At 40.1% G+C, this 18726-nt stretch overlaps 1 protein-coding gene across 1 annotated transcript in view; it reads left to right on the top strand.

Annotated features, from left to right (window-relative positions):
* The window catches only part of Calb1 (calbindin 1), a 22737-nt gene extending 12605 nt beyond the window's left edge, over nt 1-10132 (top strand). The window contains exons 4-11 of the mRNA XM_050165827.1: nt 725-808; nt 914-970; nt 4145-4222; nt 6239-6294; nt 6385-6424; nt 6549-6602; nt 8785-8856; nt 9195-10132. Of these exons, the coding sequence (XP_050021784.1) occupies nt 725-808; nt 914-970; nt 4145-4222; nt 6239-6294; nt 6385-6424; nt 6549-6602; nt 8785-8856; nt 9195-9308 (555 nt within the window). The 3' untranslated portion in view covers nt 9309-10132. The remainder of the gene's footprint in view (nt 1-724; nt 809-913; nt 971-4144; nt 4223-6238; nt 6295-6384; nt 6425-6548; nt 6603-8784; nt 8857-9194) is intronic.
* Nucleotides 10133-18726: the final 8594 nt, after the last annotated feature.

Genomic DNA, 18726 nt, shown 5'->3' with positions numbered 1-18726 from the left:
GAGAGAGAGAGAGAGAGAGAGAGAGAGAGAGAGAGAGAGAGAGAGAGAAGTGGAGAGAGAGAGGAGAGGGAGAGGTGTCAGGGGAAATGTCACAGAATCAAGCAGTGAAACACAGAAATTACCCTGAGCCCCGGATTCGAGCAGCACATATACTCTGACAGAGACCACAGTTTAAGAGTGCCCTGTTTCTGTCTAGTTCCCCCTTTCTAGTTGATGGTGTTGTGCCTTTCTACCTCTTTCTACTGTCCTGCTGTTGCCTTTGTGTTTCTCTCCCAAATTAAATATTTATAATTTTTTCTTCCTTCCTTTCACCTATATTCATGTTTCTCACAATTTCTCATTTCCCATGAAATGTGGAGCCATACTGTGTGCCATCCTGTGCACGCCGAAAGACCTGAGACCTGATCAGTGGTATAGAGCTTCCTCAGGAGGCATCTGCTTGTGTGTGCAGCAGATGGAAACGGGCCCACCATAGCCATCTCTTCAACTGGGCAGCCAGGTCGTCAGGGCACAGGTATCGGAACATGCCTGGTTGTTTTCACCTCAGAAGCAAAGCATTAGAAAGAATAGGTGAAATGCATCTGTTAGTCAGCTGACACTTATCGGCTCCTACTTCCTCAGTCAATATCACTGCTCAAAGAACACGTTAAGGCGAAGCTGAAGCAGCAGGTGATGGCCCAGCCTCCTTCCAGGCTGCTCATCTCTGTTTTCCCATCTTTCCCAGCTGGCTCATGTCTTACCCACAGAAGAGAATTTCCTGCTGCTCTTCCGATGCCAGCAACTGAAGTCCTGTGAGGAGTTCATGAAGGTAAAAATCACACGCCCTGGAAGACAGGTGCTGAAAGTCAGGAAGTCGATGGGCTCCGTAGACTGATTTATTTACACCTCACTCTCTGCCTCCACTTTCCTGCAGACTTGGAGAAAGTATGACACTGACCACAGCGGCTTCATAGAAACCGAGGAACTCAAGGTGAGTGACTCAAGGCTGAGGCTATGCATTTTCCTTCCAGATGCAGCCATGAACTGCTAAGGGATTCATAGCTTTTTAAAAAAAACCTCCCACCAAGGAAACTTACGCTGAGCAGTGCCGATTGGCGCCCACTCTTCACATCATCACCGAAACACCAGATCGAAAGACAGACTTCAAGTGCTTCTTGAGATTCTGCAGGAAATTAGCATTCTCTGTGGTGTTCCTAAATGGTTACATAAGTCGGATGGGTGATGAGACATACATACACACAGACAGACAGATAGAGGTAGATAGCTATGTCCACCAAATAGGCGACCACTCTCATGGAAATCTGAAATTTTATTTTATACATCGAATGCCTAGATTTTTCTTTGCAAAAACAAACGACAGAGACATGTGTTGTGCCTTATGCATATTTATTTCATCTTTGCATATATTATAGGAAACAAGCATTGCTCTAGTGAAAAAAAAAAACTACTAAAAGTTGAGACCTACCGAAGACCATGCAGAAACAAGACACAGGGCTGTGAGGTTTAATCCCAGACCCATGCAGATCCAAGGCCTTAGACATAGCCTTTGACCTGCTGACTCTTGACAACATCAATTACACAGCTAGGTTGTAGAAAACTGAAATTATGAAAATAAATATGCCAGTTCATATCTCACAGAAGCCATGAGGAAGTCGTGTTGAAGAGGAATATAAGGAAAAGGACTCTGGATCAGATAGAAGCTCAGGACATATCGCCATGTTATTCTACTACATTTCATCTTTAAGGCAGGGGCAATGATTCTGTGGAGTCTGAGATATGCCCAGTGGTGGGTCAAGTGCACAGCGTAACAAACGTATAAAACTCCATTCAGCAGTGGGAACCAGTCGTCCACCCCATTTCCTCCAGCCAACCAGAAGACCTCTTAGTCAAAAAAGGACCTATTTCCTCTAAGTTCAGAATACAGAGTGATTGAATGGAAGCAAGGGCTAGTGTGATGGCTCTGTCGGTTAAGGCAACCACTAGCAAGCCTGACAACTTGAGTTTGCTTCTCTGGACCCCACATGATGGGAAGAGAATTGTTCTCTGGTCTGCACATGTGGTCCATAGCATCTGTTCACCCTCATGCTTTCACACATGCTTGCACACAAAACAACTTGTTTTCATTTTTGAAAGGGAAGCTTAAGTTAATATTTGTTCAGCACCCGCATGTGTGTTTTCTGTGTCACAGACACAGTACTGAGTGTGAAATGCATCTCAGCATTTGTTCTTCAGGAAATCTGCAAGGCGGATATAGAGAGGGACAGAAGTTCAGAATGCCTGGGGAACTTTTCACAGTTACACGCCTGCCTAGGAAGAGAACCTAGGCTTGGCCCTAGAGCATCTGCTAATATCAATAGCCGTTTTTTCTTCTACAGCACTACAGCACTGTGTGCCTCAGGTTTCACTCGCTGTGAGCTGCTTCTGCAGCTGCCTTGTGGGGAAACGGGTGTGTTGCTTCCCTAATCATAATTCGACATGGTTTAAGAAGGACAGGACTTTGGCGATTGGTCTGTGTGTGCCACTGTGAAATGGCCGGAACAGACTCAGCGGCAGCCAACACTTTTGATGTGAAGCTTCTCAAAACAATGTCTTTCAGAAACTGCTCTGCTTCTAGATCCCACAAGGTGACAGGGGAAGCTGTTATGGTTTTGCTCTTTTAGACAAAAAGAATGCTTTTTAAAAACTCATCCAGTATGTAATGAAAACCTTAGCACACTTCAGTACTGACCTCAAAATATCCCCCGAGTCTCTCTCTTTGTTCTAAATTCTATTCTCAGAAAGGAAATTCTAAATAGAAGTCCTCCTCCCTGGAGAATTTTGAAGATAAGTTGGCATTCTTTTTTAATGGGTCTTTCAAGAAAGCTAATTTTAAGGAAAGAAAGCTAATTTTAAGATCCATAATAGAGTAAAACATCGCTTGCTCTCAGGCACGACTTTGAATCCTAGTGTCCCAAGGTTTCTCCACGGCTATTTTTGTGACCACCATTTCAGTGTCTGATGAGGCTTTTTAACCCAATTAATCTCTGACAAAAAGAAAAACTCAGAAGGCTCAAAAATAAAACTCACCCCCACCAGATAACTTTGAGTTTTCTATGCTTCACTTTGGATCTAAAGCAGAGTGGTCAATGTGGAAATAAATGTATCAAGCCAAGAAAGGGGCTTTTCCTTGAAAACTGTGAAGCCGGGTCCCCCTGAGAGAGTGAGTTCCCTTTCAAGAAGGAGACAGAGCGCTGTCAAAGGCTCCAAAGGAATACGGCCCTCCAGGACTCTGGGAATGGGCTCTGCTCAGCTTCCATAGCTGCATTAATTCGTTTCCTGAGGAAATCAAAGAGTCACAAATGAACAACAGTGGAGAAAATGAAAGGCGGTTACAGCCCTCAGTATTCACACCTGCGTTTACATGGCACGGCTTTGTAAAGCTTTCATCTCCGTGAAACAAAAATCAAACTCACTCCCCAGTTCCAACTGCGGAGTTAATAATCATCGTTTTCACCCTTCCCACATTTAATTTCTGCCTTAGTATGATTCATATGTCCCTCAAGGATTCGATATTACCAACTGGTGTAGCTCCTACCGTCAGCGGAAGCATTTGAGCAATGATCGTATAGATCCTGGGATTCAGAAAGCTAGCCACCAGCTGGTCTTGGAGAACGGCATAGCACTAGCAGCAAACTAATAGGGAAACACAGCCTGGGATGCAGCAGGAAATGCGCTTTAAACTGTAGCTATATTTCCTTCTAGCTTGCTGAACATTGTTCACACAGGCTAGAGAGATACAGACGGGGGCCTTGCACTTGTAATAAGAAGAGCACAAGGATACGGGTGAAGAGGGGCATCCATTGGGCTGAATAAGTTTTAATTCAGATCCCTTCACATCACACAAACCACATCCTCCTTTAATGTAATCACAAGAGCACAACACAGCTCTGACTGGGACAAACTGGGTCTCAGTAAGAGGCAGGTATTGTGCCTGGCAAAGGTAGTTTCATTATTGGGATGCCACAAGGTCCACCATACTAACCAAATCCTCTCCTCACCTGGCTCTGCCATAGAGGTCTTCTCTGTGTACCTCCAGGTTTGCTCTGTTGCAGACTACATATCATCAATGGCATGAAATTTTCTGAGTGCTCTTTTTTCTCAACAGAACTTTCTAAAGGACCTACTAGAGAAAGCAAACAAGACCGTGGATGATACAAAACTAGCTGAGTACACAGACCTCATGGTAAGACTGAACTGGAAAAGGTTTGGCCAAAGAGCTCATTGAACACACTGTGTTCTTGTTAAGTCTTGCTATTCCAGGATGGAATAAACAAATCACGGCTTGCACATCACATAACCACAGATGAGCATTTCTGCTAACACTGCATCACTTTTATCCCTCAAAAAAAAAAAGACTTTTCTTTAAAAGCCAGAGTGATCGTAGCGCTAAGTTATATAGTTTATACACATTATACTTATACATAGAACACAAATGACATCACCTTTTGCTCAAAGGAATTCTGAACTTGTTTTTTACCGTTGTTTAAGAAACCTAGCCAGGCGGTGGTGGCACACGCCTTTAATCCCAGCACTTGGGAGGCAGAGGCAGGCGGATCTCTGTGACTTTGAGGCCAGCCTGGTCTACAAGAGCTAGTTCCAGGATGGGCTCCAAAGCCACAGAAAAACCCTGTCTCGAAAAAAAATAAAAATAAAAAATAAAATAAAAATTAAAAAAAAACTTAGACTTTTCTAAATTCTAATGAAAACTGTTAACTACTTTATTCATTAAATTGCCTAAAGTGAGTTTCTTCTCCTTTGATTTTTATTACTTAGGGATATAGTATCAGTGCTACGAATGAGATCCAAAGCACCTTAAGCCTGATGTTTTGATAACTGTATAGACAAGATTTGTTATACAGTTATATGAACTGTATATGAACAGTTATATGAACAATATAGCCACAAAACTTCTTTACACAAAAGTGCCTACTGCAAATAAATTAGCGAGGTTCTAGACAAAGTAAATGTTTGTACTTTGTCTCAAGTAGGTCATTTGTGAATCTTAACACATTATAGGATCGACATTATAGGATAGCAAGCAATATATATGCTTGTATTTTCTCTACATAGCATACAGTTATTGTGAGTTCTTACCCTGTGGGTTAAGTAAGCACGTCATTAAACATTACTCCTACGCTGTGTTGGATTCTGAGGTACTCTGAAGGACAGTCTTCTGAGTTCCTGTTCTAGTCAGGAGCACTGAGGTTCACGCTCATCTCTGCACTCCTCGGTACAGCTCCAGCTGCAGCAGCAAGCTGGTGGGATGCTCTTGCAGTGTCCTGAAGGCAAGGCCTAACTTCTCTTTGGCCCTTTCTTGGGAAGTGAACAATAACCCACATTTATCAATTTTCTAGTTTGTCTCAATCTTAAGGGATTCTATTTAAAGTAAAGCTGCCTTTCCAGGTAGGAGTCTGAAGCTGCCTTTCATAAACGATTCAGATGGGAGCTTCCCCCTGTTGGACTGGCCCAGTAGATCTGATTAAATGTCATAAACCAGTTCCAATCCAGGAAACAAATTAATCAAGAACTAATTAAAATTTGAATATATAGGTGAAGAAACATTTCCCTATGGACACAACACTCCGTGATCTAGTTGTCCAGTATCTTGGTAGACAGTGCAACAATATTAGGTCAATTACGGTCAATGGATTGAAAGTGTCAGTAAAGAGCCCTGAACACTGATGTACTTCCAACAGAGATTCTTAGACCTTCTCAAACCATAGAGTGTCCTTTCTTTTTCCCTTGGAAACACCTTTCTAAATCTTTATGCACTGACTATACCACAGCCCTTTCCATATATACATGACATTTGTCATATTTAGTGTTAGCATTACCTTCATTCTGGTACTATTTACTGCTTTTTAAAAGTCTGAATGCTTCCTTCGTGAGTATTTATGTGTGCGCACACCTAGGGATGTGATATGCAAGTGTACTACCGAGTAAGGAGGTATCGTTAAGTTTCCCAATGGAAAATTAAACAATTGAAATGATTTGAAATAACTTAGACTTGTTTACTTACTGCTTTTGTTGATTTTTTTGCTTTAGAAATAAAACAGGCTGTTTTAAAAATACAACACAAAAATAATTTAGTGTTCAAGAGCTCACGCTGCGCGCACTCAAGGTGTATGATTTTTGAATGCTTGTCCCTTCCTTCAGTAATTCGTAACTCAATGGCCCCAATGTTGGCAATGTCTTTCAGCTAAAACTCTTTGATTCAAATAATGATGGGAAGCTGGAGCTGACAGAGATGGCCAGGTGAGTGTTGGGATTGCATAGATGGTAGTTGAATGAACAGGTCCTCCTCTAAAATTCCAACCGACTAATAAAATGTTTTTCTCCCAAAAGGTTACTACCAGTGCAGGAGAATTTCCTTCTTAAGTTCCAGGTAATTGACTTTTCTCTACAATAGATAGTGTTTTTCTTAAAAACTCAAAAGGTGGGAGATTTGTCAAGAAAAACAAGCTGAAATACAGATCACGTTTTAACTGAACCTCTCTCCTGTCTCCTAGGGAATCAAAATGTGTGGGAAAGAGTTCAATAAGGCTTTTGAGTTATATGATCAGGTAAAAGTAATTTCTTTCCTTTTTTTTTTCTTTTAAAAAAATTTACAAAAGTAATTTGACATGAAATTTATCCTCTTAAGATTACATATTTTAATATTACATTTCCTTCAGGGAAAGCCTTGCTGCCTTATGTAATAATACATGGTTTCCAACTCTCTCCTCCCAGGCTGTAGGTCATGTTTTACTCTGAATGCTTCTTGCAGATTTTATGTTGAGTTCCACTATCTCCCTGTTGTCGGTGCCCTGGGCTCATAACCCACAAGCTCTATGCTAAGACTAATGTCATAGAGTTTTCACCTATTTTATATTTAGGCATAGTTTCTGTTTTTGTTGTTTGGTTTTGGTTTTAGTTTTGACACAGGATCCCATGCTGGCTGGCCTGGAACTCACTATATAAACCGGCCTTGCACTCATAGAGATCTATTGCTTATACCTGCCAAGTGCTACTGCCACACCTGCCTCTAGGAGTTTTGTATCTTCTAAACTGAAATATTTACATTGAGTTAAGTTTTGTCCATATGAAAGACAGGAATCCAGCTCCTCCCCTTTTCCAGATGGACATATAGTTTCCCCATACTTTTTGTTGAGGAGAATATCCTTGTCCTTATAGTCAGCTTCCTAATGAAAGGCCAGCTGATTCTCTGTATGTGGACCAATTCAGGAGCTCTCCATCCTATTCCATCAGTCTACAAGCCAGTGTCTAAGTAATTACCACACTGTTTTAGCTACTGTAACTGTGGACCAGTTCCGGAGCTCTCCTGTTCCATTAGTTTATAAACCAGTGTCTAAGTAACTACCACACTGCCTTAGCTACTGTAACTAAGTACTATATTTTGAAATCAGAAACTGCTGCCTTTTTGGTATTTGTGTGTTTGTTTGCTGGTGGGAGGAAAAGCATGCCACAACCTGTCTTAGCCCCTGAGCCATCTTACCAGCCCAACACCTTCATTTTCATCCTTTTTTTCCTATAAACTATTTCAGATTTAGGTCTTTTTTTTGTGGTTGTTTATAAATTTTAGTTGTGTCTTGCATATTTCGTCTTAAAATACCCCTGGTGTTTGGGAAGGAATCACATTGATCGTTAGAACTAAATAGTATGAACACTTTAACAGTAAAAGTATTAAGTCTGCCAAGCACAGGTGCTTCTCCATCGGTTTACGCCTCTGATGTCTCTCACCAGCATTTTACAGCTGTCAGTGTAACATGAGTTTCTACTTTCGTTGCTAAGGTTACTCCTAAGCAGTTTATTCTTCTTTTAGTGTATTGCAAAAGGGATTTTATTTACCTTCCATATAGTTAATTGTTAATGTATAGAAACAGAACTGATTTTTAAATGTAAGTTTTTATATTTTATGCCTATACTTAATTTACACAATAATGCCACCATTTTTTTATCTTGAGAGTTTTCTATTTTTAAAAATCATATTTCTACTTCTTCCTTCTCAATTTTTTCTGGTCTATAATTTCACCCATAAAGAGAACCTGGAAAGTACCAAAAGAAGATAAAAGCCCCAAACTAAAAAGAAATCATGACCAACAAATTACACAACCAATTCATTCATTCCACAGAAAACCTGCTCTATCATATCTCACATCACATGACCTTATTCAGATGTTAGCCTAAGACTTTTCTACTATGAGACTCTGAAATCAGAGCCAAATCCTCTGAGCCACCGACTTGCTTGTAAACAGGAGCCAAGAATGCCATCCCTGGAAGGGTTGAATGGACATTAAGTAAGGGGAAACATTCCACAGAAGTTTCCCACATTTAAAAAGGGGGGACTTCATGTGTGAGAAAAGTTGCTTATGAGCTTGCTCGTTCATGCTTTTGGCTTCTAATTTCTCTATACTTGGATCTAGGCTCTATATAATGCTGCCTGCTGTATGACAGGAAGCCAGCCACATTTCCTGTAGGCCACAATGTTCTCCTCTGCCACAGGAACGTGTCTAGTTTCATTTACTTATTCCTACTGAAAAGGCTTCTAACATAAAGTGAAATATTAAATACAAGAGTGCTTTGAAATTTTCGATCGATTTCACTAGCTTAAGTGCTCACCTGTTTTGCAGCTGCGGTAAAGCTGTGTTAAGAGCCAGACGCACCTGGTTAGACCCCTCCCGGAGGTGGATTTTCTGAGGACCGCAGTTACTTCTAACATATACCATCTTATTTCTCCTCCCTCAGGACGGCAACGGATACATAGATGAAAATGAGCTGGATGCTTTACTGAAGGATCTGTGTGAGAAGAACAAACAGGTAATTCGGTTTTCGTGCAATTTATTTTCTAAGCAGACTTTAGGGAAGTACCCAGAAACAACCACACACCTGTTGTGGGAATCTACTCAAAGACTTTGCCAAGGAGCGGGAGCAGACTTTAATTCTTAACTCAAACTGAGTCCCGCCCAAATCAGTACGTTGTGACAAACAGATTTGGGCTAAAAACAACCTAGCGGTTATTCGCATTTATTAAAAAATTTACCCTATTCTTTTCTTAATGTTGATGTAACAAGCAGTTTCTCACATTTTATCACTGGCCAGTGGCTAACTAACTTCCGTATCTCATTGGATTGCAATACTATCTGTGCTCTATACAGGAACTGGATGTTAATAATATTACTACATACAAGAAGAACATAATGGCCTTGTCGGATGGAGGGAAGCTCTACCGAACAGATCTTGCTCTTATTCTCTCTGCTGGGGACAACTAGAGTTGGTGGCCACAACCACTTGCTAGTGATACATTGTATCTAAAAACATAACTGTGCGCTATAAAGGAGTAGGCTGTATTTTTCTTTTATATCTGTAAATCCTACTGCATAGAGAGAATTATCCAGGATGCGTGGCACATTCTTTTCTGCTTGTTTCTATACTGTTTGTAATGTACAGTTTTTGTAACCAGATCATTGAAAAGAAGGAAGTCCATGCTTAGGCCAGTTGGTACAATCGATTAAGAAATGAATCTAACGTGGTTTCGCTTTCATAAATGCAGCTGAACATTTGGATTTCCCTAAAAATTCTACCAGCATTCTTGTCAAGAAATTCTAGTGTTGGGTGTGCAAACGCACAACTGTCACCGAATAGAACATAAATCATAACAAGCCAAGCATTTTTATTTTAGACGATCATAGGACTGTCCCACCAAGCACTTCTGAGTTGTTTCCATCTAGTGGAGGGGAGGTGCGCCTGCATCTGAAGCACCAAAAGTCAATCAATAGTTCGTTAATTATGGCTTTATTATAAAACATTCTCCCTAGAGATTTAGTTTACTGATCAGTGACAGTGTCTACTGTTTGAATAGAAACCACACTATTGATTCAAGCTGGCTTGGTGACAAGGAAAGGGAGCCAGATGACACAGAAATCTGTCTGATTCTATGTCTATATTTCCAAGAAGTCTACTGCCAGAGAATATGACTTTAGCCCATTTTCTAAATTATTTTCATGTGTTTCCAGATGACAATTATTCTAGTAAACTGCTGTTTTATGTCATATTCGCTGTGTACACTCTCTGATTAAATTCAATGTACTGAGTATCCTGGTGTCTAGTTTGCATACTTCCTGGGTTTTCTATGTAGAAATGTTCACCTCCACCAAGGGTATCTATTGGCTCTGAAAATATTTTTTTTAGCTATAACTACTCTATTTTTACTATATAATTGATTTTAATGTAGGATTCATAGCAACCTGATTATTGAATGTTATTTCATCAAAATTTTTGTGTATCCTGTGGATTCTATTTTTCATATTGAGATCAGCATTCAAAATCGTTCTACTTCTATTTCCAGAGTCTCAGATAGGTTCAAGATAGAATCAGAAGAGAAATGCTAGTGTAATCATTTAACTTATCTAGTAAATGATAATCTAAAACCTTCACGGGCTCACATGTAGCTCAATTTCATGTATTTTTAACCTATACTGGTTATAGATTGCAAATAATAACTAATGACCTCAGATTCTTTATTGCAAAGCAAAACCCAGTGACAGAGTCTATTAGTTCATAGTTGCCATTAAAGAGTTAATGAAGGCCTGGGTCAGCTTGAATATTCCTATTAAGCACTTTTTCTAGTTTTTAAAAATAACAACAAAAATCGTGGGCCTTTTCCCTCAAGAATGAATAAAAAGGGATCTGCCACAGAAAACAAAACAAACGAACAAACAAATAAAGAACCCCATATCCCATGTAGGGAGGGAACAACAGACTGGCTTTGATGTTGCAAGCATTTGGAAGCAGTGGCGTTACACTGAATTTAACTACTAAGAATAAAGAAAATTACATTACTCTCTCCTATTTGTTTCTCCCCCCAAAGTGCTAGTGGATGATATGTATTCTATTATCAATTAGGGTAGAAATGTAGATATCATGAATCATTATAGCCTAAGGGCTCTAAAAAAAAACTTTGTTCAGTGAATGACTGACTACAAAGCTTAGGGTTATGGAGAGTTTTTGTGATTAACCAACAAAGAAATCCCAGAAGATCCAAATATTTAAAGAGTTTCTTTTTTCTCAAGTTATTTAGCCACATATTTTTAATGAAAGATCTTGAAATCAAGAGGAATGTGCAAATATCTTCTAAATTTATAGAAAAATGGTTGTTCAACAAAATAGATATTAAATGGCACCAAGTTTGGCATTTTTACAATAATGGTCGAACAAAATCTACAATAGAAGATATAATTGTAGTAGTTCTTCTCATGTTGCTTTTATGTTTTATTGGGGGCTGTTTCTTAATTCATCTGTTCACTTTTCTGAGGCAGGTCTCACCAGGTAGTACATACTGGTCTTGAACTCTCGATCCTCTTGACTTAGCCACCCTAGTAACAGAATCACAGATGTGTGCCTTCATACCCAACACTAATACTGGAATTTCTCAAAAGACTCCTCAGAGTGCTGACAGCAACCGTGGTCACAGATCTAGCAGCAAGACCATTATGGTGGACTCGAGACCCTGAAAACTGTCAAAATGCTGACAGTGTAGTAAGTCAGCTCACACATATGCGACAGAATTTTTCCTGCGCAGGGAACAGGAAGAAGAATAAAAAGAATATAAATCTACAAGTGTGGATGTAAGACCACTTGCACAAATCTGCCTCAAACCTCGGATGAAATGCATCTCAGCTTCATTCCACTCTAAATATAAATGGTATGTAGATAACACTGAGGTATCTTTAATACTCTGGGCCCAGAAATAGTTTCTAGTCATTTGGAAGAAGCACTGAAAAGCATCACCCTATAAATAAGTTAAGAGAGCATCTACACACGCATACTACTAAGAGTGTGAAAATTATAACACAAGGGGCAAAGAAAATACAAATTATTCCTCAATATTAACTTTAAAATAAACACAGTTGAGAAACAGGTAAGCTGAGTAGGTATTTCACAAGAGGACATTTCATTGTCCAATAAACATAAAAAAATAAGCAACTTTATTGTTAATCATGAGGAACACAAACTTTAAAAATGGGATCCAACTAGCTGCTCCTGAGAGGGTTGATGAGGTTTTCTTATAGTGGAAATCCCGCCCCCCTTTATGTAATGGAAACTTAAAACATAAAGCCTTTGGAAAACCATTTACCATACCTACTGAATTTGAACATTCTCCACCTAGCAATTATACTTACTCAGTATCAACCTACTGGAGACAGGTTAACACTGTCTCCATCATCCAACAGCATGGCATTGAGGACAGATTCAAACTAGAAACAACTGCAACATCCATCCACAGCAAAACAGACAAACTGTGGTCCACACAGTCCATACACTCAAAGAAATGTTATAAACCAACTCGAGTGCCTGAGCAGCTTCTACACAGGAATAAGGCCAGAAATAGGGCAGCACAAACTCACTGTGTCAAGAGAAGTCATGTAGTTATTGTACTAAATGTCAAGAATAGTGGCTAGTCCCAAAGAGGAGGGAGCAATTCCTGATGAGGGACACAGGTGGGGTTTCTGGATTCTTGGCAACACTCTATCTCAGAACGATATATGCGTGTGTTGATTCTGTGATGACTCCTTGTTCATATTCTTCTTAAATTAAAAAGTTTATACAAATGGGCCTTTTCCATTTAAAAATTTTTATAAGTACAGCTTAAATCTTTAAGTTATGAACTCATGAGAAATCTAACCAGATCACTGTGTGACCTGGTACAAGTCACATAATTTGCCTGGGCCTTTGCGGGTAGCCTCCTCTGTAAAACACCTAAGGCTATCTTCTGAGACTTGGGCTGCTCAGCTCTGTTTCTCAGCCACTTACACTCTTACTGCCCCAGGTTCCACAAGAACAATAAGGAAATATTGACTGCCACTCTATCTTGAGATGTTTACTGAGATTTTCACACAGCAATTATGAGTGATACCTCTATCAATAACCCTACTTTAATTGCCAGTATTACCATTTCCATTGATACAATAAAAGGATTCTTACCAAAAGGACCAAGAAGACTGACTATAAGAATTCTCAAGGTAAAAAATGGATGTAGTTACCACCCAAGAGTAGCCTGCCTGATTACCCATGAATAGTTTTCTCTCTTTCTTTTTTTTAAATGTATTTTTATCAAGAATTTTTAAATACAATCTTTTCTCATTTTACATAGTTCTCCCTGTACCACTTCCTCCCTCCTCCCATTCCACCCTTCCCTGCACCCCATCCTCTCATTCCACCCTTCCCTGCACCCCATCCTCTCCCTAATCCACTCCTCAGAAAGGGTTAGGTTTCCCCTGGGCAGTCAATAAACTCTAACACTCCCCTCACTCCTCTATATAGAATGAGTGAGGTATCCCTCCAAAAGAGGATGTGCTCATAGACGCCAGTTCAAGCAGTAGGGATAAATCTGGTCCCACTGCCAATGGCCCACAGAAAACCCACATTCAGTGGGCCTAGTTTTATCCTACACACGTTCCAGTGCTGTCCGTCCAGAGTGAGCTCTGACCAGCTGTGCCTGAATGCACCCGGTCTCGTCTGATGTTGGAGGTTTTCTCTCTTTCACACACAGAAAGATCTTAGTGTAGGAAACTCCATTGCTCTCCCATTGGATCGCTTCTGCCAGACTCGGAACCTTCGTCTTTTTGTCCGTCTCTTACAATCACATGTCATAATTACAAAACTCAATGATTTTTAAAAAGTATACAAACTCAGACACATCAAAGAAACTTAAATACCTCAATATCAACAAGTAAAACTCAAAATTCTCAACTACAGACACTTAATTAATCTCACATGTTAGCCAAGCACTCTAACACTTACCAAATCGCTAAACAGATTCTTAAGTGAACTCTGATTTGTTCTTTATCAATAGGTAGTTTTCATTGATAGCAGGCATTTCACTGCTCGGGTGTTAAAAATCCATATGCATTTTTAGAACAAATACGTGAAACTGTTTTACCAATGCTAAAGCTTCTTAACCTTTGATCAATATGGAGAGGCTGAGGAGATGGCTCAGATGGGAAAGTAATTACCACCAAATCAAAAGGACCTGAGTTCTACCCTCAGCACCTACATCAGAAGCAAAGTATGATGTGCCCTTCAACTCTGGCAAAGGGAGTCAGAGTCGGACACACTCCCTGCGGCTTGCTAGCCAAGTCAGCCTAGATTAAAAGGCCAACACCAGGTCCAAGTGAGAGACTCTGTCCCAAAACCAAGGTGGATCACTCTTGAAGAAAATGATGTTTGAAGCTGCCTTCTGGACTCCACAAACACATATATGTACACAGGGTACACCCACACCTGAGCACATAACCACACACACACACACACACACACACACACACACACAGCTTCTAAACGTTTGGCATGAGTCACACTTCAAAGTCTAAAAATAATTTATCTGCTTAAAAGGTTGAGTTTCATTTAAAACACCGGAAAAAGAAAGGTAATGTAGATCACGGTTATATATGTAACGCAGCAGAGGTGAACTCATCAAGTTGAGCGTAAAACGCTGGTTTCCAGATGCTTGTGCAGGGTGCAGGGAGATGTAGAGTTGACCATAGGATTTCAGATGGACAGGGAAAATATTTTAAGATCTACTACACAGCAAAGTAACTACAGCCAATCGTAATGAACATCACATCTCAAAACAAGAAAGTAAATTTCAGAAGTCTTACCATAAAACCATAGATGTTTATTTACTGAGTTAAAAACAATTCCACATTGTGCAAGTATATCAATATATCAAATTGTCCCCGTTAAACATATCCAATTACAGTTTGAATCAATAAAAATATTGATTTAAAATCCACCTGATACGGAAGGACCATCAAGCATCCTGAGAAGGGGATAATAATTTAATTATAAAAGAAACTAGTTCTAAGAATGAAAAATTGACATATATTATATCAGAATACTATCATATTTATATTTTTACAAAGAAGAACCTGATTTATTGGCTGCCACTGCTTAGGTTTAACACCTTGCCACCCAAAACAGCTGGGTGTGGTGGTGTACACCTTTAATACCCTCTAGGCCAACCTGATCCAGGACAGTCAGAGCTATATAGTAAGACCCTGTCTCATTAAAAAAAAAAAATAGAAAAGACTTGAGGACAAATTGTTGGGACGAGAGACAAGACTGATTGGGGACTGGGAATACAACTGGGTAGAGAGCTTGTTTAACAGACAAAAGCCCTGGGTTCAACCCCAACATGGTAAACATGGAGTATCCCTGCACTAGGGAGGTGGAGGGAGGGAGGGAGGATCTGAAGTCTGAAGTCTTCTTTGGCTGCCTAGGAAGTTAAAAGCCAGCCCTGGGCTCTGCCTACAAAAGAAAACCAGCAACCCAAAGAAAATGGAAGGCTTCGGTCAACAAAGGTTGTCTTCATTCAGTTGCAGCTTCAAGCTCTTTGTACCCCACACAAAGGAAGAAAAAAAAGGCTTAGGTTAAGGGAGAACTGATGGCTAAATATGTCTAGGCACTGCTATGGCTGTCTGGAGGAAGACCAGTAGGACCTACTAGCTGGTGATCTGTGGGTCATGATGTCCCTCTCAGTCCTGAACATATCTTATCATCTTGGTGACTTCAGTCTTGGGAAAAGGAAAGAATCAGGTCACTATGGAAGAAGTCAATCTCTTATTAATGTCTCAGACAAAATTTCATAAATGATTAACAGGACTACATACAGAATCAAGTGGAAATATTACCCAAAAGTTAAGTTAGAAACAGGTTGATCAGCTGGGTGACCTCCAAAGAGAGTGATTGTTGTGTGTGCAAATGTATATGTGTGGCTGTATTTGTGAAAGGCAGAAGTTGGTGCCGGGTGCCTTTCTCAATTGTTCTTAACCTTGTTTTCTGAGACAGGGTCTCTCGTTGAACCTGGAGTTCACCTAGTGACTAGTCTGGCTGGGGAGAAAACCCCAGGCATCCTCCGGTCTCCACTGCTCCAATGTCCAGGGCTGTGATTATGGATATACACCGTTATGTCTAGCTTTGAGGGATGGGCACTGGAGGGCCAAACTCAGGCCTTCACAGTCATGTGACAGACATTTTACTACCTGAACCAACTCACCATCCCTCTATTTCAGTGACTAAAGTCAAAAAGAAGCCAAGTAAAACTAGAGTTTAAGTTTTTCCTTGGTTATAATAAAATATGAACTATTAAAAGAAAGGAAGGTAATTAAGAAAACATCGTAAGCTGTATTTTGTAAATCATAAAAAGGTCAATACAGTATCCATTTAACAAAAAAAGAGTGTTGAGACTGTAGTGGTAGACATAATGGAATTGAAGAGGGGGATCTGATCTATCTGTGTGTATTTGGTTAATGGTGAGAGGGCAAAGGAGGACATGGTAGAGACTCAAGCTAAATCATTATCCGCGGAAGAAAGCCAATATATTTGGGAAAACAGGGAGGCTTCACCCACCCCCCCAAAAATAACAAAGTATGGTTCTTTCAAAAGCAAAACTATATTCTGGGGGGAAAAGAAACTATTAAAGATAATTGTTAAGGGAAGTCAGCTGAAGAATAGGGACTGAAGTAGACTTTTTGGGTAAATTTCATATGCTTTTATAAAAGCAACTAATTAATAAGGAAGGGGCCAGATCAAATAATCTCAAATATTAAGATGTTTTTAGGATATTATCAAGTATTCTTTCTCTGTTCTTTGGTATTCTTAGTGTGTCTATGATAATCACGTCTTTAAAACAAGTACTTTCTTGTACCAAAGATGCTGGTGTAGGAGTAAAGGATCTAAATAGGCACGTGATCAACATCTCCATCTTCAAAGGGTTGTGTAGGTGCCGTGTTCAGCAATGGGGCCTTGTGGTAAGTCTGTGGAGAACAACCTATAGTCCTCGCAGCAGCCTAGGTTGTTTGGGGATTCCCATGGAGACACTTTGGCCAACAACTCAATTCAATGTAACCCAGTCTCAGTATCAGAAGCTTCATTTGGTGACAGGTGTCCACTTGGGACTTTGTTCCCCCCCTCCCATTACCCCATTATTTGCTGATTTCATTTAGATCACCAATGTGGGATTCCCCTCTGTATGCTGTGAGACCCTGAAACACGCATCCCTAAATAGGAAGTCTCCATCAAATCCCTCCCCTCAGATCTCAGGGACCCCTATAGAAGAGGAGGTGGAAAGAGTGTGAAAGCCAGAGGGGATGAAGGATACCAAGAAAACAATACCCCTCAATCAACATGAGCAACGCTCAGATGGACTCACAGAGACTAGAGCAGCATACACAGGGCTTACACGGGTCTGCACCAGGTCCTCTGCATATATATTATGGCTTCTGCTTTAGTGTTTTTACGTGATTCCCGAGTGAGCCAAAAGAATGGGTCACTAATTCTTGCGCCTTCTCTTAGGTTTTTTACCGTCTGTTGGTAGTCTTGTCCATCTTCGGTGTGATAGTTTTTGTTTTATCTAATTATATTCTATTTAGTTATATTAACCTAGCTGCTTAGGGTGAAGGTTAACAACTGAAGCTTCGCTGATACCTACCGGGAGTGGAACAATAAATCAGTTTCTCCAACAGAGCGACGCTGGGTGTATCAACCAACCAACCCAAGGACAAGCCTCACATTCCGTGGCTGCCAAACATATAACGAACTCCACAGTTTTTTAGTGTGCTTTTTTATTTGGTGTGTTTTTATTTGGGTTTTTCTTGTGGTGGGTGTGTTCTTGGTTTTGGGGGGCGGGGGGTGGTTGCAGAATGTGTCAAATGGAGCCAGCGCGAGTCAAATGATCCCAAGCTAACTCCATATAGAGTATTCTAAGGTTTTCTTTATTAAAAGGGAACTCGTGGATTACAGCAGAGAAAATATGAATTGGGTCGGACATCCAGGTGTAGTTCAGAGGAGAGAGAGTGAGCTGGGTGGGACCGCGGCTTCTTGGTACCCTAAGTCACGCCCCAACCTGGTCCAGCCTCTTAAAGGCCATTGGCTGAAGGAGGTTCCCCATCAGGGGGGTGTTGCTGTATTGTTTGGGAGCGGGGTTATTGAAAAAGAACTTAAAGTTCTTTAAGAGGGGAAGGGAAAAGGATCTGGGAAGGACTTGGAGGGGAAGAAAATAATCAAAATATATCTAAATTTAAAAATAGTCTTAAATAAAAAAATTAAGATATAATTTTTAAGTAAAATAACAAAGAGGGAAAGTGAAAGAAAAAACGAAAAAAGTTGGGGAGGTCAATTTCTCATTGATGAGCTTTGTATTTTGAAAACAATTTTATTTCATCTTACTTCATAATAACCCCATGAAGAAGATATCACAACCTAGTATTTTGCTGAAGAAAACAGGGGCTAAAGAAATGTCTCAACAATAGCTGAAAGCCAGCTCACCCACATGGGAAGTGGGTTGCTGTCAACCACCTATAACTTAATAACTCTGGGAGACTGGATGCCTCTTCTAGCTTCTGCATATACCCACACATTACAGATACGCATACATAAATAAAATACATATTTTTAAAAAGGGAAAGGGTTGAAGTTTGCAGGCAAATGGATGGAAATAGAAAACACTATCCTGAGTGAGGTAAGCCAGACCCAAAAAGAGGAACATGGGATGTACTCACTCATATTTGGTTTCTAGCCATAAATAAAGGACATTGAGCCTATAATTCAGGTTCTTAGAGAAGCTAAATAAGAAGGAGAACCCAAAGAAAAACATATAGGCATCCTCCTGAATATTAACCTTCATCAGGC

This window comes from Alexandromys fortis, unplaced genomic scaffold (assembly GCF_014885135.2).
Source record: "Alexandromys fortis isolate MF-2015 unplaced genomic scaffold, M_Fortis_MF-2015_v1.1 scaffold_18, whole genome shotgun sequence".
NCBI classification, from domain to species: Eukaryota; Metazoa; Chordata; class Mammalia; order Rodentia; family Cricetidae; genus Alexandromys; species Alexandromys fortis.
Note: the sequence above shows the minus strand (reverse complement) of the source record. Positions and strands in the feature narration are given on the sequence as shown.